This window comes from Stegodyphus dumicola, chromosome 3 (genome assembly GCF_044657685.1).
Source record: "Stegodyphus dumicola isolate Sdum_Otavi_A_Nest chromosome 3, ASM4465768v1".
NCBI classification, from domain to species: Eukaryota; Metazoa; Arthropoda; class Arachnida; order Araneae; family Eresidae; genus Stegodyphus; species Stegodyphus dumicola.
The window spans coordinates 48,287,154-48,309,341 of record NC_140770.1 but is presented as its reverse complement, the minus strand read 5'-3'; the positions used below and the strand labels follow the sequence as shown (position 1 = coordinate 48,309,341).

General features: G+C 34.2%; 1 protein-coding gene across 2 annotated transcripts in view; it reads left to right on the top strand.

The window, feature by feature from the left end:
* The window catches only part of LOC118183140 (uncharacterized), a 125,766-nt gene that overhangs the window by 101,443 nt on the left and 2,135 nt on the right, over positions 1-22,188 (top strand). For both annotated transcript variants that reach the window (XM_085812859.1, XM_035352568.2), the window contains exons 15-18: positions 882-1,253; positions 1,418-1,569; positions 10,400-10,639; positions 15,253-15,390. In XM_085812859.1, coding sequence (XP_085668985.1) covers positions 882-1,253; positions 1,418-1,569; positions 10,400-10,639; positions 15,253-15,390 — 902 coding nt within the window. The remainder of the gene's footprint in view (positions 1-881; positions 1,254-1,417; positions 1,570-10,399; positions 10,640-15,252; positions 15,391-22,188) is intronic.

The window sequence follows — 22,188 nt, the reverse complement described above, 5'->3', positions numbered from 1 at the left end:
AAGCATTTTTGTTGTGATAATAATAAATTTTTGTTCATTTTTTATCGGACTTGTGCATTCATTTTCTAACGAACCCGTACGCACGCAACAATATGTTTACACCAAAAACACAAACTTGGCAGTCAATAATGAAAGTTGACAGTCGTAGTAAACGAATGAAGTTTTTAAGATCTTTTATTAATTAAGGTAATCAAAAGCACCATATTTTAAAAATTTTAAATGTATTAATTACTCAGCAAATTTGAGTTTTGCTTTTTAGAAATATTATTTGCACAGCGATTAGAAATTTCTTCCATTTATACAACGTATGAGCAAAAACAGTCTGTTAAATATTTATACAGAATATAATAAAAAAGAATTACTAATTCACTAAAAGAATTAAATTTTGCACCAATAGAAAATGCCTCATCGGTGACCGAGTGGCTAAGACTGAAAACTGGTAGTTCTGCTCGGATTCTAATCCACAAGAATGAGCTCGTAGCATCGTTGGTTTTCATAGTTTTTCCCCTATGTAACGCGAATATGAGCCACTTTCTCATATAAAGTGCTCCATGGAGGCATCCCTCTCCTTAAGCAGATAGCTGTCGGGAGTTTTGCCATATTCAAGTAACCTAACTTAACCTGAACTGCACCTTTGGAATATAGCACGATATTAAACCCCTTATTGTTATCACAAGAGGATAACCCCAAAAAAGCGCATCCTCATTAAAATAAAACAGGAATAGTATGAATTATTTTGAGCTAATAGTAAATATTTAGAATTTGTATTTAATTGCAATGTGTGCATATGTCATCTATGCTGCCCTTTAATGCTGCTCTTATTAATTCATTCTAAATTAAGAAAGCTCGATGAATTTAGTGAAATTGTACGTTTATTGCAGACGAAGCACTGTGGCCTCGATATGGATTTAACGAAATCGATAAAATTCTCAGAGATCGCCTTCACACTTCTCGCTGCAACATGGAAGATATTATACGATATTTCTACAGGAAGAAGAATACTGAAGCTAAAGAAATTGCTGAAAATTACTTTGGACCTGAATCCGAACCTTGGAACTCTGAACATGATAGTCGACAAAAAAGGGCCATATGGGATGATCTCAACTGCAACGAATGGACAGAAGATAGTAAATTCAATCCTATCCAGGACAAGGAAGAATTTGCTACTGACAGAGCCACTTACAATAAGAGGAAAAGTTGTTTAGCATTCCGGAGATTAGGTGTTAAAGGAGCAAATTCAGAAATTTATGCTGGTAAGGTGCCTTTAATTAATTTTTAAACTGATCATTTATTAATAGATTTCAAACGCAATTCTTGTTTTTATAGTATGTCTTCAATAATAATTTATTATAGACTGAAGTTACAATAAATGGTATTAAAAGTTCTCTGATTTTCTGCGTTTAATAATGCATTGCAGGTATGTTTGCTGGTTTGAAAGAACCCAGTGATCCTCCAAAGTACAAACTATTCACAAAGTTTGTTTCTGGATTAAATTTTCTAGGGCATGAAATGGAAATTGGCTCATTTTATTTTTATCACCACAGTGGACAAACAAAGGCATATGTCAGGGTATGTATTATTTAAGCTTAATTTGTTACCGAGGAACTAAGTATCTCCACAGAAATCATCTGCATTATTTCAAGAAATGAAATACCTAGTTTGTTTTACATGTGTATAAGCTCATGAGCATTCCTTCGTAGTTTAAGAGCGACTGGGCTTGAAAATCCCGTCTCGGGAAGTTTCGAGATTTAATAAAGTCTTGAGGCATCACCAGTAGCTGGAAGGTTAAAACAACTGAATACTGATAGTCCGAACCCACAGTAATGAGCTATTCTAGTTAATGAGCTAAATGCAATTCTAGTTTTCATGGTTTATCCTAAGGATAACGTGGATAGGAGTCAGTTTCTCTTAGAAAGTCTTCCACGAAGGCATCACTTCCATTAGATAGCCCTCATGATCTTTGCGGTATTTAAATAACTTAAGTTAACATAATTCACTAAATTCTGCTTTCCTTAAATTTTGAAATTCCTGATTTTCCAGAAAAAGTCACGAAAAACTCAGAAATTAAAATAAAAGTCCTCTCATCTGACAAATTATAGTTTCTCATTCTTGAAAGTTTTTTTAACCAAACTGCGCAATTAACACAGGAATATAGTAAAAATACAGGAATAATTTAATCATTTATATTGAAATATGAGAAAAACAGAAAAGGATTTGGAAATGAAATCTCGCATCTGCACCAAAGGCAAACGCAACTGCGCTCGGGGATTCAGCGTCGGACATTGAAACATTAAAAACATGGTATTTTTTTAATAAATCTCGTATCCGACTGGTGTATATCTCGTATAGTGGTATCCGAGTGTAGCAGTACCGTAGTGACTGACATCATGTCTCTTGCATTATGCATCGATGTTCCAGCCCGTCACCTGGAGTTACGGCTTGTGGTGCCATCGGATTATGGTCTCACAGTTACCTAATACTCATTGCGAGCATAATCAGTAGCCACTGCTACATCTAGTCTTGGTAAATATTGTCATCTCTTACTTTGTAGGCTTGCCCGCGATTCACGTCTCGGACGCCAACAATAATGGACCTAGGACGACGAGCTTTGAGCTCGAATGTTTGAACATTGAAAAGGTTCCTACAAACTCTACTTCAATAATAAAAATTGGTCCATCCCTACCTCCTGTTATTATTTTAATTCTAGCAATCATGAATACTCAACCGTCAGCTCCATCACCGATTAACTTCGTCAAGGGAATAGTGAAGATATACTAACAAAAGCGTCAACAAATCTTCAGTTCAAGATAATGCTACCCCGTAAATTCGAGCTTAAGAATGAAGACGTAATTCAAGAACTTACATCGGAAGAGTGGATTTTGTAACTCTGTCTATATTAAACCGAAGGCGAACTGGCATTAACGATTAGCTCTATTTATCTAGTTACGTCATGGACATGATTTTTTAAGCTGTCTACGAAGATGATTATTGTAATTCTGACGCTTTCTTGTTGAAAATAAAATCGAATATCAAAATTCCATGACCTGAGAAGAGAGATACCCTTAAAATTAGTAACCTAAAAGAGCTTCTCCCGAACACTCAAATTAGTGTCGTACAGACTGCAATCGAAGTTTCGGGATTCTCTGAGTGCATTATCTCTCAATTCAAACACTACAAGGATAAAATGTCGCTGCTTCTCTTTTGCCTGGAAATCATTAATAGCCTGAAAGCTCCTGAAATTTACTACACCACCGAGCTCGTTGGTGCATAAGTTAAAGTTAAGTATTTATGTTAGAGTTAAGCGAAGTGAAGATAGAAATCTTCCACGGCGCCATTGGCAATGCTGGCGTGGCCGGAGCATTTTCCGTAATTATAATCGGTAATTCTAAGCTTTCAACAGGTTTATGTACGCTGTGCTGGACTTCATCAAACCACAGACTGCCACAAAAGCTATGAGGAACTAAAGAAGGGAACTATTTATGAATTGGAGATCATGGCCTAGATCTCCCAAATCTAAAACCAACAACAGCAAAGCCAAAGTCAACAATGGTAAAAACGGAAAGCTAAACACTACAACCACCCTGACCACTTTAAAAAATAGGGTACTTAAATATAATATTCCCAAAGCAGCTCTAATAATTTAAACGTATGCAATGACCGTCTAGGAGATTCTTACTCCAATGCTTTATTGAGTTCATAATAGGTTGTTACTCCAATTATTCCAAATATGTCGGTACTTAGAGAAAAAAATTCGACTCTAAATAGCACCGATATCTCTTTGACCATCTTATACTTAAAATCAACCTGTCGCAATGAGATACATTCCGATGACCTCATTGATCACGTGACTTATGTATACCTTTTGTAAACAAACAATGCAGATGACCTCAGAGATCACGTGGCTTATGTACAGCTAATAGAAACAAGCAAAGTCATTCTTCCTCTTCTTCTCTTGCGGAATGTATCTCATTTTGAGAGCTACAAATATCCCTTCAATTTGCTGATTCTCCAATGATTAAAATTCAATATTTTTAGAAGCGGAATCTATTTTTCTGCTTCTGGAAGGTTTATGGCATTATGCACAAACTCAAAAATGATGCGTTCCCAAGAGACCAAACTCCAACCAGGAAGAGTTTCCAAGTTTGCAAATTACACGCCTTTCCGTAATGACGCACAAGCTATTGGTTACTTTGAAATGGTTTATGGTAGGACATGAGTCTTCAACAAGAGTTATATTCCTCGCAGAAGAACTGACACTCCGAGTCTGAACAACTCGACACAACTATTATCGATTGGTATTCCAAATTCAACCACGTTATTAGTGATCTCTGCCAGTCTCCCTCATTTACATTAGAAACGTGTCCAATTCCCGGAGGACTATTTTAACAAGCTGCTCAATATTTCCAACAATATCATTATTACATGTGGTCTAAATTGTCATCACTATTACTGGCGTTGCCATAAATCCACTCCTATTGGCCATAGTGTCCTAAAATAAGATCAGAGTTCCAATTTTAAATTATTACGCCGGAGACTTCCACTAAATTGAGTACAAGGAGAATTTTAATTTATTAATTTAGCTCCTTTTAGAAACATCTATATGAATACCACATAAATGTGAAGCTTTGCTTATTCTTACATCAGAATCTTGTGCTTTTAGATCTTAATAGTAACACTTTTAATCAAAATTCTCTGGTGCACATCTCAACAAACAGACAATTTTCGATTTAAACTGAAAGATAAAAGCGTTCTACCTTTCGAAATTAAATCCAGTGACGATACTGAATCGGCAGCGATCGCTTAGCAGTTTGACAAGAAACTAGGAATCCTGACTTTGAAATTAAACTTTATGCTCTCCAGAATTAGATCAAATTTCATATAAACAGTTCACCCTAAAACCATGCTGAATAAATTCAGCTCATAATGATCAATGATAACAGTCTTTGATGGGCATCAGCCAGGCTTCTCAAACAGAAAATTTACGTCCTGCCTCTAGCTTGTAGGGTTGTTATGTTAATTAACCAATTATTGTGATTTTGATCTGTGCTACAATTTCTTTTTTCGTATTCTTCATCAGAATACAAATTATCTTTTAGAGTATATAAACTGAGGGTTTGAATATTAAATGCAGAGTTTCTGGCAATCGCGCTCTCGAGCTGTTAGAATTCCTAGACAGCTGTACCTAATAAAAGTGGTTAATCTGGCTTTTGCGTTGTCTCGCTAGATAATTCTTTAAACTTACGCGCCAGTAAAATTAATTCAGCCAGCTTATTTATTTTATTCTGCAGTCTTAGACAACGTTATCCAGTGCTTGAACTGAACTGTCTGTTATTGTTTAATTTACATCGCCATACGTGATGGTTTGTCTGTAGCACAAAAGCATTTAAAAACGCAAAAATCATTAATTGGTTGTGAATATTCAAAAATTCTTTCTTCTTTGTTACCTTTCACAAGTCATATTGACTATCTATCTAATCTTTTAACCCCCGTATATTTATTTCACTTTCTGCCCACTATTTTTTAATTTATGACGTAAAAGTAGCACGTGGCACGCAGCTTTCAACGATTCTGCGTTGCCTATCAGGTCTCAGTGCTGCATTGACTCGCCCATTCTCTTGCTATGTTAACTATCGAATACATCTAGTCGATGACTGAAAAATGAGCGGCCCAGCACAAACCAACCGCTGACTGTAATTTAAATCAATTCATCCATGTATCATATATTATTTGTCCAGTAAATATGGCTTTAATATCCCTTACTCTCCATAGTGTTATCGTCGGAATGGTATATAAACATTCTAAATAGGGTTTTTGTTAATCTCTAAGCTATCATTATGTTCTCTTCATAACAGACAGAGAAAGGGCTTCCTCTGAGTAATTCGGTATTCAGAAATGTACGGTTGACTTCATGTGCTAGAGTCTCAATGGTTTACAATCAAAATCCTTTGTATGCAATCTAACTACAGAAGTTCTTTAATAGAGTTTTAAAATCGTACTAAACTATATCAAAAAATTTTATTAATAATTCCATCTTCAGGATCTTAAATCAATATGCAGCAGGCAACTCTTAATGCGATCACATTTGCTCACGCTGTTTTAATAAAACTAAATGATGAGGAAAAAACACTCTTCAAAATAGCAATGTAATTTAACTAATTTCATGAAAATATAACAGAAGCATTTTAAACTAGCATTTTAATAAGCACTTTTAAAGTAGCATTTTAATTAGAAAAGTGCAAAAATTTGTTTATGAACTATCCATATCATTTCTAAAAATTATCCGACCGATGCTGTACCCCTTGTTTTATTACTCGCTGTGCATCCCTCATTGGGAGAGAGCCTGCCATTCTAAAATTTAAAATTACGCAAAAATGCAACTTAAGTTGATATAGATACTTGCAGAGAATTTTTTAAAGAGAGGAGCAGAAATACTGCAGATATCGTTTTGCTCCTAAATAAGAGGGACCTGATTTCTTCAAAATCGATAGGGTTACTGAAAAATCCGTCTTTTTATTTGATTTTTTTTTAAGTTTTAATTTTTTAAAATTTTTATTTATTTTTTCCAGATTTTAAGTGACTGATTATTAAACACGATACCAAGCTGTCTGGCCACTTAATTCCTTAATTGGTGACATTACTCTGTCACTTGGCAATTTTTACAATGTATTTTGAACTTACTTGACAGATTTACTGTAGTTTAAGAAAATTGTTCTTTAACATTCTAATTATATTAACGGAATTCTTGATTACAATAAGCGATCTATTTTTCATGTTTTCATATAGAAAAGAGCCAGACTTCGGTCATTCGATAGGAATATCCGAATGATAATATTAACCGCGATCGCATTAATCGCAGTCTACTGTATAATCTTATTCCATGCACATAACTAATGTACGCCCTCAAAATTACATGTAATTGTTTTTCCTCTTAGATGCAAGCCCACCAGCGGCCAAGCGGTAAAGTCGTTAAACTCTAGTAGATCGGATTCGAATCCTAGCGAACGGGCTGGCTCATGGGCGTTTCGTGGTTTTTTCCTTTTTCCTCTGTGTAACATGCATTTTCCTGTAGAAATTTCCCCCCCCCGAAGGCATCCCTCCTCTTAGGTAGATAGCCTTCGAGTACTTTGCCACAGTCAAATGAAACAAATCAAGCCTCTTAAAAGCAGATTTAATATTTTTAATTTAATACTTTTCTTGTTTAGAAATTAAAATATTCCACTTCCTAAATATTTTTCTTTAGTATTTTATTTCGTTTTATTTAGGTTATTAAGTACTCAGTAATTTAGAAACTACTACCACTAATTTATATTGCATAACCAATTATTTAAACAACTGAAACTAATTTAAAACAGTTATGGAACTTAGTATGTTACCATAATCTTCAGAATATTAAAAAGCGTGTTTTTAAAATTCAGGTTTCAGACATTACCGATTCAGCCATTTCAAAAGTTTCTTTATTTGTGGCTTCTTGAAAGATATCTTACTTTTAAATATAGCGCGATTCATGATTTTCTCCGGGTTTCGAATGTGTCTAGTAAAATAACTATGAAAAAAAAAAAAAAAATTCACTCCAAATGTGCAAATTAGATGTTAATCATAATGCTGAATAGCAGTATAATAGAAGCATGACGTTCACTGGTGAACATACAGCTTACTGCATCTTAAAGCTCATTAAATATTAGTCGATGAAGTCGCTAAATTAGTTGAGACGGTGCAACGGAGATTTTATACGAAATATCAAACAGAAGCATTTCACAAGATAATTCGTTCATAGTGCAGCAAGTCAGGTAGGCTAGCCGCTTAATGCAGTGCAAAGCGACCGGAACCCGTAGGCTAAACCTGAAATCTGGCACCTTACCAGGGGTTGGCATATCGAATATCTGTATGTGCACAAAACTTGAGGAATTCTTTATGTGCAAATATGCAACTTTTTGCTATACTTGTTATGATTGCTGTACGATATATTTGGGAACCTTGAGAGAAACTATGTAACACCCTTTATAATAAGAAAATGCTTAAAGGAATAAGTGAAAAAAGCATTTTTATTATCAATATCTTGATATAGCAAAAATTACTAACTGGGGTTTCGAATACACTTCCTATTTATTATATGGGCTTTTATTACCATATTAGTAGATGATTTATGATATTATGTTATGTACCAATCTTCTATTTTATACAGGGTATGTATGGTATTCATGCAGTTCTTAATGACTCCCTGGATATCCGTGGACAGTTTTATTGACTCTTTAGCAGATCTAGTATTAAATTTTCCCACGAAGAATGAAAAGATTGACAACTCTAGAATAGGTCGCGTTAAGGTGAATCGAGTGGGTAACCAACAATAGACAGGCGGACGTTGAATCGACAAAGGAGTGGCGGATTCACAAAAATGGTGAAACATACTCGATTTTAACTAAAACGATGGGATAAAAGTGTGTTTGACTAACGTAATCATGAAATTAATTAACAGGACTATAATATCAATAGAATATTATTAAAAACTGCTTCTTGTAGGAGCCATCAATATTGTTGCGTTTCTGTACAGGTTCGTGGATTTAGAGTGATTGACGACGACACTTGATGAAGTATGAAAACACACTTTATCAAGCAGTATTACTCAGGACAATTCCAAAAGCACGTTCACGGTCATGGAAAAATTACGACTAACAATCAGCAACACAGCCTGAAACAATCAGCAACACAGTCTTCAGGTTATCAGGCAATAATGGTGAAGACAACTTCACAGCAAAGCCCCAGAATACAGCTCCCTACTCGGTTCAGTCGTTTTCGAACTCAACGTACTCTTGAAACTCCAACCTTCAGGTTATCAGGCTATAACAGTGAAAACAGCTTCACGGTAAAGCACCAGAGATCTGTTCGGTCGTTCTCGAAACTCAACGAACTCTCAAAACTCCAGCTTTCAAGCTATCAGACTATAATGGTGAAGACGTCTTCACCACTACCACTATAGTGCATTTACAGCAAAGCACCAGACTACAGCTCCCGACTCTATTCGGTCGTTATCGGAACTCAACGTACTTTCGAGACTCTCCACGCTACAAATCGCACTGCAGTCGACGTTACACTCGATAGACTCAACGATGCGCTCGCTAGACTCGCGATACTCCGACGACCAACTGACAATCAACTCGCCAGACGAGGCACTGACTGACTCGTTTAGACTCTCACTCACTGACTATTAATTAATTGACTGACTAACTGCTACTCCGCGTGCAGGCAGGGTTTATATAGGTTTTGGGCTGCCTTCGAGAACATTCTGGTTTAAACCGGTAAGGTTAAGTTAGGTTATTTAATTACGGCAAAGCCTGGAGGGCTATCTGCCTAAGGGGAGGGATGCCTTTGTGGAGGACTTTCTAAATTAAACTGGTAAGAATTTGTTCTAGAAGGTTCTCCATCCGTCTATGGCATATCGCCAATATTATCCCCAAATGGGCGATTTCTCGCGAAATATGGCTACCCTGCCTTCCCTGGCCATTTTCTTGCACTCTAAACCGCCTTGCGGAGAAGCTGTCTTACCGCAGCTGGACATTTCGTAACAATATGTAATCGCAGTTAATTATAACTTTCAAGATGAAACCGAAAAACTGAGGGCATGGCAAGGAAATAACATATTTATGTTACAGCTCTTTTAGCACATGAAACCGAACGTGGAAATGAAAATATTTACCCCGGTTGTTATAATACGCATTAATAAACTATACCTGGAGATTACGAACTTAGGGGAAGAAATTAACAGATAACATAGATCAAGAAAAAGGATTACAAAATCTGCTTATGAAATTTCCACTTCATTAAAACATGATCTTTCGCTAAATTTTGTGCAATTCTATTTATGATAAAAACTGGTATTGTATGAGCACATAAACTAGTATATACGATTAGTAGGAAATTATTCTTGTGGTTTCAAATTTCATGCAGGTATTCTATAACATTTCTAACGTAAGAAATGCTCGGCTTTTGGTTTCAAGCCAAAGTGCGGAATATCTGAAAACGTATGCAATTACTAACTTCAGTGAAAATGTATAATATCCTTCATCAGTTGTTTCAAATATGTGTCAGTGACTTAACTGTGCTAAACCTGCACAAGTTAGGCTTTTGACAAATAAATATCCTAAACTATAGCTTTGTTAGAAATTGAAGGATTTAGAAGTTTTACATTCTGTAATTTCTCCAATCAAAAGAGATATCGTAAACATTAAAATATAAATTGTGTATTACAAGAATATATTTAGCATTGCGCATTTAGCATTTACGTAAAACTTATTATATAAAACATTAAAGATATTTTTGTATTCAGAATGATTTAATATAACTAGATTATAGTTTCATTTCATACAATCTAATATTTGAATATTAATGAACGATTGTTTTTCAGATCATGGGTAGAACCCGGCAGGAGTTCACACACGACGGTTGCACACCAACGGATCTCAAATACAGACCATTAAAGCACATACCACTTTACCTCTTAAGTATATCTACTGTGCAGATAAGTCTGGGTATTCACCTAAGTAGTCAACTAGCATTAGACACTGCTTGTCCTAATAAAGAAGTGTACCAGCTTGAACCACTCACAAATGTTAGAATTGGAGGCGAAGCCTTGGGAACTGTACTAGTGAGTAATATTTTGAAAATAATGATGAGTGATAATGATTGTCTTTTGTAAAATTATGTACGACCGTGTGCATACAGTCATGGTCATAATGTATCATAGCCTCTGACAGAAAAAGTTTTACATATTATCGTTTGACTTCTAGGTTAATATATAAAAATAGCCCATGATGAAAAAAGAAAAACTATGTCTAACTATTCAATTAAAGGACACAATCTTCTTCTTTTTGTTTCCTTGAAGAAGGTGCATTGTTTTCCGTTAAACATGCAAAATCACTTCCTCACAAAATAAAATCCGTAGACATAATGATGGCTTAGAAACTGAAAGGCGAAGAACGGAAAAATTCTAGAATACATATTTAGCATCCGTGCTTTTGGTAAATGCTGCCATTGCGGGAAACATAAGCCCTGTAACTTCTGTTTCGAAAGCAACTCAGTGTGCTGTGATCCAATGTTATCACCATTAATTACAACATGCTGTTTGTTAAGCTGGCGGAGGGAGCCACCGGGCACTAATCAACACAGATTGAGCCGTAGTGCACAGTACTGCAGTCATAGTGACGGTTACCTTTTTTACTATTCAATGGAACCATGTGGAACCTACCCACGGTTCCTGGATGTTCAACACAGAGGTATTGGAAGATGACTGATGGAATGTGGACTGGATTATTGGCGCCTTTACGACTCTACCATTTGACACTAGGTCATCGTTCAAAGTTGCGAGGACGAAATGTCATGGCCTGTTTTTGTCTGTTTTACGAAAGTTGCCATTTCATGAATTCATCGACTTGCTGTACCATTTGATAATGCAAGTGAGTTCATTAGTCGCTTTTCCGTTGAATAAGATTAAAACGATATCTTTATCTGTTAGTAATTATAACGTTTCCTTCAATAGCGTTAGCTTGCCCAGTCTTGGCAATTCTTAGGTTTACTAGGTAACTAGCTTCCGAAGTTTTTTCACTTGAAGTAACAAAACCTTTCATGACTATTTTTGAACTCCGTTAATTTCCTTTTAAAATATTTTTGAGATTTATCCTTTCAACTGGCATGCTTAGATTCAAGATGTCTTTTAAGAAACAATGGTTTCACACTTTGAGTGGATTAAAATTCACCGCAAACAAAACATTGAGGCTGAGGGTGCGTTTCATCTCCTTTCCAAGTAAACAAAAATCATAAATAACTTTCATTATATTTTCTATAAATAAATTCTCTTCTCTTTTCAATATTCTTTTTGCGAGTACATAGTCCTGAATCCGTCACCTGTGAATCGTCACTTTTCCGTTTAGTCGATCCCATTTTCCCATTTGGAAAATTTAGAATTGTTTTATTGTTTTTTTCATAAATTTTTACAAATCGTGTAGAAACGTAAGAAATGCAAAGCAACAAAAAGACAAAATATCTTCTGTTAAGAAATAAAAAAGTTATGCTAACTTGAAAATAGAGCAATATAAGCCCGGAAATGGTGGCGGAGTCAAGTGTAGACATGCTATTAACTGTAAAAGAATTAATGAGATTTTACTTACTTAAGCAGGATTTTGGAATATTTAATCTTATTTTTATTTCCTATTAAATACAACATCCATTTCTATTATTTCCTTTAAAAACACCACTTATGACAAATTTTGTCATGTTGTAAGATTCTGTGCTGTGTACTTTAAAGTTACAGTTGAAGAATCTTAAGAACTGATCAGCGAATAATCGCTTGAGTTCGTGGATAGAGACAACACGTAAGACGGGTGAAATTGCCCTTTATTATTCCAATAAGGAACTCCGTCTTGGAGCTTTACAATAAAGCCGCTATTCGGGCTTGAACTTAGGAAACTAAGAACTAAACTAATGTTAACTAAAAAGATATAGCCGAAGCTATCAAGATTCTAACAGAGTTGGCCCCTTAATGCTGAATAACGGCAAAGCTATCGAGGGCCTAAAGCACGGCTGAGCGTGATAATAGCTTAAGAGAGAATAGCCTAAGAAGGCGAACGCGCGCTAGTCAGAATCACTAACTCTGTCTCTAACAAAGTCAGTAAAACTTCACGGTTAAATCATTTGCTTCCAAACGCAATTCTAAAACTACGTTCTGGCCGGAAGTTGTAAAGTGAAACTCAGGAAGACAGGAAAGGAACCTTAACATTTAACTGTTAAATAAATTAGCATAATCCTTACAATGTCTATGGCTAAAAAAATACTTATGAAAATAGAAACGAACTATTTTGCTAAAGTCTGTAAGCAGCTATTGGGCTAAAAGCTCAGATTGCATAAATTTACAATTGTAAGAGCAAAAAACTTAAGCAGGATGTTGGGATATTTAATTTTTGAATTTAATAGTTAAAAATACGCTGTTTCTTTGCGTACCCCCGGTTGAAAATCGCTGCTCTAAACTGTTCCTACTATTTTGGCATATAACTTTGTTTTATTTCTTTGTTTCTATGGTTTATTCATAACTAGCAAGAAGATCAAAACCGTTCTGTGTGCGCATAGGTGATTTGCTTCTCGTAAATATTTTACGATTTCACATTTCCTTATACTGGCAGAGTTGTAGAGCCATTAGATTTCCGTAGTAAGAAATATGAATAATGAGCGATTGCGGTCCCGAGATTCAAACTCTAGATCTTCCGACTGATAAAAGAACGTGCTTCCAACTGCATCACGAAAGCACGTGGTAAGGAGGGAAAAAATGCCTTACAGAATGATAAAGAACGGTTATTAATATGCACATAACAACAGTACGAACAACTATTTTGTTTATAATATTTACATGTGTGTACGAAAGAGAGGTACTAAATCGTTACAGGTATATTTGCTTACAACATTGATTATATAAAGATGATTAAATTGGCGCAAAAAGTACTTACATTCTTGTGACCTAAATTTGCAAGAGATTTGATACGTACAGAATACATTCCGTGCTTTTGATGTAATATTGGAGAAGATGATGTATTTATTCAAACAGTTTTGAACAGATTTGTATTATATTTGCCTATGTACCGAAGAGCCTTCTTATTAGTTATAGTGTTCTTCATCAATGCTACTCTATTTAGTTTTTCAGACTTGGTAGTGTGTTATTGCTTTATTAAGAAAAACTGTAAAAATGAAATAGTGGGGATGTCTAGTATTGCCCCAATCATATAAGTCTTTGTCCTGCAATCCGAAACAGTGTAGATACATTGGGGAAGGTCAGTGACCTCTTAGTATATTAGTAATGGAAGAGCTGTGCGTTTTTAAATCTGTGCTGTTTTGGGGGAGGTGAGCATTAAAGATATGCCGTTCGCTCGTGCAGTGATTCAAAGAACCAGTTCCCTTTGCCGGGCGAGCGAACAGTGATTTGTCAAAGAGCGGATTCTAGACTTTGATTCTGGAATTTTTTTGTTAGTTTTATGTATAAATGATATTTTAGGGAATCTTAAAACTACAGTGGAAAGAAATCAATCTAGAGAATTGGTGGTTCAATTGAGTCGGTACTTTCTCTCTTCACTCCATTCTCTCAGATCGTTCTTGATTCATTTCCCATTATCTATTTTATTCATCAAGGTTATTGTTAGTTAGTGGTGAGTTGTAAAAGAGAATCGATTCAATTTAGTGAACGAATGAATCTGTTCTGATCCCAAAAGGAGCGGTTTACTCATTTCTGCTAAGCATTCGTATCAGCGATGTTTCCGTATTCTTGCAATTTGGCTAGAGGAATAAAATGTAGTATCTGCAGAAAGGGATCCTTTAAAGCGAAAGGAATTCAAAAGTCCTCTTAAAAGATTGGTGGCAGAGAAAATGGTGACGGAAACCCTCTGATTCTTGGCTTTGGGGTTCTTTCAGTCAAATCTGTGATGGAGTTTAGGCAGATAATTTACTGAGCATTATCTGTATTAATTAGTCTTAATTTAATCCTATTTCTTGGTTATTTCGTCCTTTCGTGATAACAGAGTTTAAGAATAGGTCTCGGGTACCGTACTGTAAATCGTAGTTTATTATATTAGCAGTATTATTATGATAATTCGCTAGCATATATACGCATCATATTCCAGAAAGTGCATGAGTCTCACTCACAGTTCATTATTGGTATTTAAAAAGTGAGTCTTAATAAGCCGATAGCAAATTACAAATTCCGCACATATTTTCGTAACCACTTCAAACACCTCTTCCGCTTCGGAAGAAAATTTTACTGTAGGGAACATAATGTAACGCTCCTAGCTGTGAGTCTAATGTCGTCATTACCTACTCGGTGGTGTACGCATCAACTCTAGCCGCAACGTTGCTTTCTTCTACCACATTGCCATGTCGTGTGTACGTATGCGTATGATATAACTTAATCGTGGGGTACATGATCCCTGTTGATGATAGAATGCCTCAAATATAAGATGGATTGCGCTTGCCAAGATGTGGGTGCAAATATTGCGGGCAAGCATGCTACATTATATACCTTGCTCTTCGCGTTTTGGAGGATTGCGAAATGCCACGTTTTTCACCTGTTCTTTTGTATACATGGTTGATCACCTTTGAAAGTTTCGTAAGGACTGTCGTTGGGAAATCCGATAGCTTTCCTTGTTTATCATTAAAATGTTATTAAATTATTTTTAAACACAAAATGGTCTTTGACGTCTCAATATGCCTTTATTTCTTTCTCAGCTTGCTAGAGGGGGTGTGAGTTTAGGAGCAAATTTCAACTACAAGCTGCAGTTTACATTCACCCCGTCACCTAATATGTGTCTCAAAGGAAGTCATGGATACGATCCAATGAGTATCAGTTTTGAAACTTACTACCAGGTAAGTATTTATTTGGATTCATTAATCTCTAAGTTCTTAAAAAGTTTAATATTATAATGTGGAATTAGTTTTCTACTACTGTATTTACTTGGTTAATATCATAGCTATAGCAAATATGTTAGCTTATAGCCTTGACTGAGACTGCACGTTAAAGAAATCTTTTACATACTAAAAAACGAAACATTAGCTCTAAGAATTAAGGTAATATAATTAAATTTGCTCTTTGCAGTATGATTCTGAAAACATACTCATATATTTGGATATATATGAATATTATACATTTTCTCCTTAAAAGCAAATGAGTATTTTCTCAACCAAGCTTCTGCAATATCTGGGAGTAATAAAGTTTGGAAAGACGAACAGAACTTTATTCTTCAAATACGAATTAGAAAATGAAACGGAAAGAAACATGGAAAAATCCTAATTTATCTAAAGACGACAAAAGAAACGCAAAGCAACAACGAATTATGTTTTTAAATGCTAACAGCAAGTAGACGTTAAAGTTTGGATCCTGAATTAAAACGAATAGATTCTTATAGGCATTAAAAGCTTCCAATAAATTCACTTTATCAACTGGAGACATTTTTTTTATTAATTTTGACTGATTTTGATTAATTTTGTTTTTTTTTTATAAAATGGCTATTTTGTTTTTTTATCAAGCGTAATCCATCTTATATTTAAACTTTCTATGCTTTTGTAATATATTTCTTTACGTTTCATTTTCTAATTCACAGCAGAAGAAAGTTCTGTTTGACCTTCTAATACTTCATTACCCCTCAGGCAGCCTGGCTGCGGAAATACATGTCTATATTTGAAGAAAAAACGTATAATAGATTTATACATTTTAATATATATACGTATATATTTGAAATCATGCTGCGCGAAGCAAGTTTACTTACCAAGCTTTAATTCTGACAGCTGCTGATTGTTGATTATTTTAGCTGAATTTTTTATTCTATGTACAATAATATACATTTATTCAATTGCAAACATTTACCTTCTTTCATATTATCACGTAAAAAATTCATATTTATTCAATTATGGCCATTCCATCTTCTGGAACATCGTTATAACTCTCCAGATCCCTAAATCCGGCGTGAATTTCTTGCAACTCCATTTCCAGAACATCCATTGTCTCTAATTTTTCATTTCAAGCACAATGTAGTTCTTAAATAAGCACTTTTTATCTATGTAGGTTGCAAGTACTGCGGTAAAAACATAGCCATTAGTAATTTTATTCCAGGAATTCTTCTTGCAGGCGAGACTTCACAGTTTTCACTCTGATTTCTCGCCATTCTTAATTTAATGTAGGTATTTATTTCCATGAGTAAATGAGCATTGAATGATTGGTTTATAGTTATATGAAGACTCTGAAGATATGCAACCACTTCTTCGGGGGTCATTATTTGATGTATTCTTCTTTCTGCAAGGATTTGTTTCATGTCTTTAGTGCAGTGAGTGCTGAAGGAATCCTAGATTAACACAGGCACCTCATAGAACAGGCCCACTTCTTCTTAGCTGCTTGCGTGCTCCAGGCCTTTTCTTTTTCCTATGAATGTAACTGTACGTAACTTGTTGAATCTTATCTTTCTAGCTATTGGAAAGATCAGAGGCTGCGAATTCGTTTTAAAAGCAGTCCAATTTATCAGAAGAAAATAAATAAGGGTTACATAGGCATTTCGTTTAGAGATTGTCGTCTTAATAATATCAGGAAAATACCTTCTGTATATACCCTGGAAGTGATCATCTCTCCTCCTCCATAAACGGTAAAATATTTGCAACAATCTAAGGCCATCTCATTTTCTTTGTCTCTGAGGTCCATATTACCATAAGGTATTAAAGATAAGTTCTGTATCTTCTCCTTGCTTAAATGTTTTCAAAAATTATTGCTTCACGTTTTTATCACTAAACGATTATCCCGGTTTAATTTAACTAGCTTAGTAGCAAAGTACAATGTAGAAATTTAAAACAAAAATCTATGAAATAAAGTAACCAATAGTAATGATAAAACGTATAATTACTAGACACTTTTAATCATGTAGATTTTTTCTGTTAGCTTTTCTCATAGAATCAGAGGCAGATTTACCGAGTCGCAATTGTAAAGCACCCTCGAATCATTAATTATTTTTTTAATGTATAAATATACTCTTATATCTTAAAGATAAGATTTCCCAAAATTTCAGAGAAGATAAGTTTCCTCTTTCAAAAATCCAGAAATAAACTTTGCTCAGAATTGATATACCCCGCATAATTTTCCTTTCTGCGTTTTCAAGTGGTACCCACGTGATTTTGAAGTAGAAATTTATGAAGTAAATACGGTATTTATGCAGGGGCGAATACCTTGTTCTGAAGAACAATATCGAGTTCCGTATACTTTTCACTTTCTCGTGTATTTCTTCTTTGCATTCATTTTTATAAATAAAAAATAAATGCTGCATTTAATATAAGGGCGTTTTATTTAGGAGAAATTCGAGTTGTTTTTTCAAGAAATATGCTATTTTTCTCCAAATACAAAGTTTTTTTTTTAAATTTTCTAAATATTAATACAGGAAAATAGATTAACTGAACACTCAGAAATATATTTTCAAATTAAATACATTAATTCAAATACATTTGTAAAATATATATTTTTTTTGAAGAATGTAGAATCTGCACTGTCTTATGATTATTTTATTTGTTTTTGTACCTTACAGAGAAACAAAATTTAGGAGTCTAATCTGCGGCCAAGAAATAAACAGCCTTTTTTCCTTTCTTGAACTTTTTTTCCCATTCCACTCCAAAATGTGATTAGATAGTGACTTGCACAGGATTAAAAACTTGTTTCCTTGGTAACTGATGAGAAAATAGCTATCAGCTTCGACAGGCGTAAAATCATTAGCTGCATTATTTTCTTTTCTATTTAGGTCAATGTTTTTAAGATTTAAAAATATACAATTTTTCTTAAGCACTTCTCAGTTAGGCTACTGAAGTCTGTACTAATTATTTTAAGTTCCTTCTATGTATTTTTTATTTAAATAATAATCACCGCTTATTATCTTGTATGCATTATTAATTTTTTAATTATTTTCAGTTTTTTAATTCATTCTCTAATTGTTACAGCGGATGTACTCCAACTCCGCTCGCAAATGTCCATCGAATTTCAAATAAATAAATATTATTGCTAGAGTATATTTTTTACGAAATTTAAACAATTTAATAAGGTTTTCTCACGAGCGTAAAATTTATGTATTATATCTTAAGTAAAACCTTTAGAACGAAGGCATTATTTTTGCTAACATTTGTGGCTTATTTATTTGAATAATGGTAAAGCATGCCAACGACATTGCTTAAGGTGAATAATGCCTTCGTAGCTGATTTTTGAAGGAGAACTGACTGACATTTATGTTACTCGAGAGAAAACCACGAAACCTTCCATACAGCTTGCTCATTTGCCGAGATTTGAGTACTGGTTGAACTATCAGTGTTGTGTCGTCTTATTGCTTAGCCGCTAGAAGTCTACTCAAATATTTGAAAGGTTTAAAAGGCTTAATTGGTTGTTGATTGAGGCAAAACAAGGGTGGTGTGTGGTTCTAAACGGAAGTATGCCTTCGTGAAGAGCTTTTTAAAGGAAACTACCACTTATTCACCTTTCAGATGGAGCCAAGCCGTTCGCTGTGGTTACCTAGGAGAAGGCAGCAACGTTCAACGTTCTCGTGTATTTGGTAAGGTGAGGTGGCAACATTGGTGTTAATAAGAAACGTGTTCAGGAACATTTAAAGAATCTGAAAGAAATCAATTGCAGCAGCTTAGTTAAGGCTAGCTCAAAGAAGGATTTAGAAAATAAATGTCTGGTTTATTTTTAATTAATTAAGTGCATATATTTAAAAATTCGACAAATTTCCAGCATATTAAAAAGAAAATTTCTTAATGATTCAGAGGTGTTTTAGAAATAATAAGCCAATTTTATTTTTAACTACCAAGTATACTTGGTAGTCATATTGTTCTTCAATCTTGAATCGGTCTTTTCCGTTAAATCTTTATCTGAGACTTTTCCCCAATTCTAAAATATTTTTCCTGATTAACTTTAAAGTGGCTCAATATTACCAAAATTTTAATATACAGATATTTCTCATCAGTTTTTTAAACATTTCGATAGAAACCTCATCGAGATGTTTATTGTTTTTCAAGATCCGGATTTAATGTCATAGCAAAATAGAAAGTATTATTATTAGAGGGAAAGCAGAGAATTAACAAACATTTTAATGAAACAGACGATATGAGAGCCTGGAAGATTTATATCCAGATGATCCTGTACGAGGTACAGAATGTGCAACATAATAAGCATATTTCATTAATTAAAATAATGCTTCAGATGTTAGTAAAAAATTATCTACCTGTTAGATGTGTTATAAAATATATGCATTAAAAATTGTGTCATTTTGATAGATTATTAAAACAAATTTAAACTGAAGGCAACCGTTAAGGATATTGGTTGTCGATTACCTACAGACTGACGTCTTACAGTCGAAATATAAGTATTAAACTTTTCTTCTGTACCTTGATTCCCATTAAGGCAACTGGTCAGGATGCACGGAGGTTAAATTATGTGTTATGGATGCAAATCAGTGAAGTAAATTAAGATAAATTTTAACATTAAAATTAAATAAAGCAGAATGAAAACTGTTAGTCAACCATTATTTAAAAGAGTTATTTGGAATCAATCCATGAGTCATGGTGGGAATCGTCAGTAAATTTAGATACACACTTCAATTAAAATTAAATCAAAGCATACTGGCACTTCTGAAGGCTGTTCCTCACCGGTGACTTACAGAATCACAGTCACTGGAGATGAATATATAGGTATCATTATGCAAAAAGTGAATTTTTAAATTCCTTATATCTGTTCAGTTTCACAAGAAGTTAAATCCCAGGAATTTATAAATCGCTAAGAAAAGTGCCTTGATATACCTAGTGTTAAAAACGGAATAAATCTCACTTCAGACATCTGCATTTAAATTTAAATTATTAATATTTCAAAACAAAGTTTTTCGAGTAATCCCCTGATGCTAAACTTAGATGAAAGCAAATCCGCGTTGAATAGAGGCTATTATGTATCAATGCCACCAATATTATTAGCCAAGTGCGTTGCTCAAAATAGTAAAGTCAGATTTTCTCAAACATTTTTCGAGTGAGGACCACTCGAAAAATGTTTGAGACTTTTCAAAATTGAATAATTTGTGGAGCACCTTAGTCTTGGCCTCTTCCAAAGCAAATATTTCAGAATATGTTACCATCAGTAACTTAAATTTTTATTACACAGTTAATTAAAATCAATTTAATTTTATATTAAGCTATTAAATTAAGAGAAGAATATTTATATTTGTGTTTAATAATTCAAAGCTATTTGAGCTTAGGCAATCTTTAACAAATTAAATTTAAAAAATATCGGTACTGACATTAATGTGATGAATGCACCTACCAAGATTTGAGTAGATTTTCTATGTTTAGATATATGCTGGTACGAAGCATCACAGTCTTAGTGCTTTAAATCAATCTTTTATTGCTAAAACTAGATTGGGAAGTCCATACATAGGGTAAGTGGTAATAAATTTCATAAATGTCAGTATTAAGAGAAAAATGAACGATTTTTCTGTGTAATTTCCAAACTCTGGAATTTTCTGCAATAGTATAATTCTGTATACACTGTTAATTTGAATTTTTTCAAATATTTTTTTGGGAGGATGAAATCTAAGAAGACCACAAAAACAGGCTTCGACGGCCACTTGTGTTCCGCGGACCACAGACAGACAAATGCTCGTATAAATTAATCATTTACTCGTAAAAAGTCGTAACGACATTTTGCAATCTTCTTAACAGCATTATAGGCTTGTTCTATTCCATCATTGTCATAAAGAAAACAAGTTTGTAACAATCCATAAAATATCGATTGAAAAATTTCCATTAATTTGTGTCTATTGTCTGTCATCTAATGGTTATGAGGATAACACACCATACTGTGATGGTGTCATCTAATGGTGCCTATTATCTGTCATCTAATGGTTGTGATGATACTTTGAAATAACATGAGATTGCAGGCCGCTGTTTAGGTATACACAGCTACTACAGAGAATGTTTACACATTTTTAGAATCATTTCATCGCCGTTTAATTAATGTTTAAAATATAAAGAATATTTTCTTAAATGTTCTATCTGATAGCCTTTTCCCTTGACTATAAAGTCTGCATCGCTATTTCCATGATAGAAGGGATTTTCGTAAAATTTCCATGGGTACTGATTTTCATTTCTGTTCCACTACTTTCCAGAATCAACCAATCGTCATGGGTTTGCTCTTAGAAAGAGCTCATTTCAGGAACACTGAAATAATAGTACAATAATAAAATGTCAGGGTACTTCGTAGGGATACGTTGAAAGGTATATATGCAATACCTGTATCAGTCTTCATTTCCTTTAAGAAATGCGATGACACTTGTCGAAGTATAACATATTGCTTTGCCCTGATGAAGTTTCATTCTTTGAAAATTGTTGGGATAACGAAATAGAATTTCTTCTGTAAACATCAGACTCAAAAATTGTTTCTTTAGAGTACTCGTACATTGAGTTGATTTTAGCAATTTTTCCACTCTTCTTTTTAATTTCCCATTCTAAGAGAATCCAGCAATCATCATATACCGCTAACTGAAACTTTCTTTGCATTTACGGAACTGGGTTTTTTTACATTTTTTTCTTTAGTTTCGATAATAAATTGACGTTTTAGTCCAAAAGCGCGTTAGCCCGAATAGGCTATTAGTCGCGAAACGG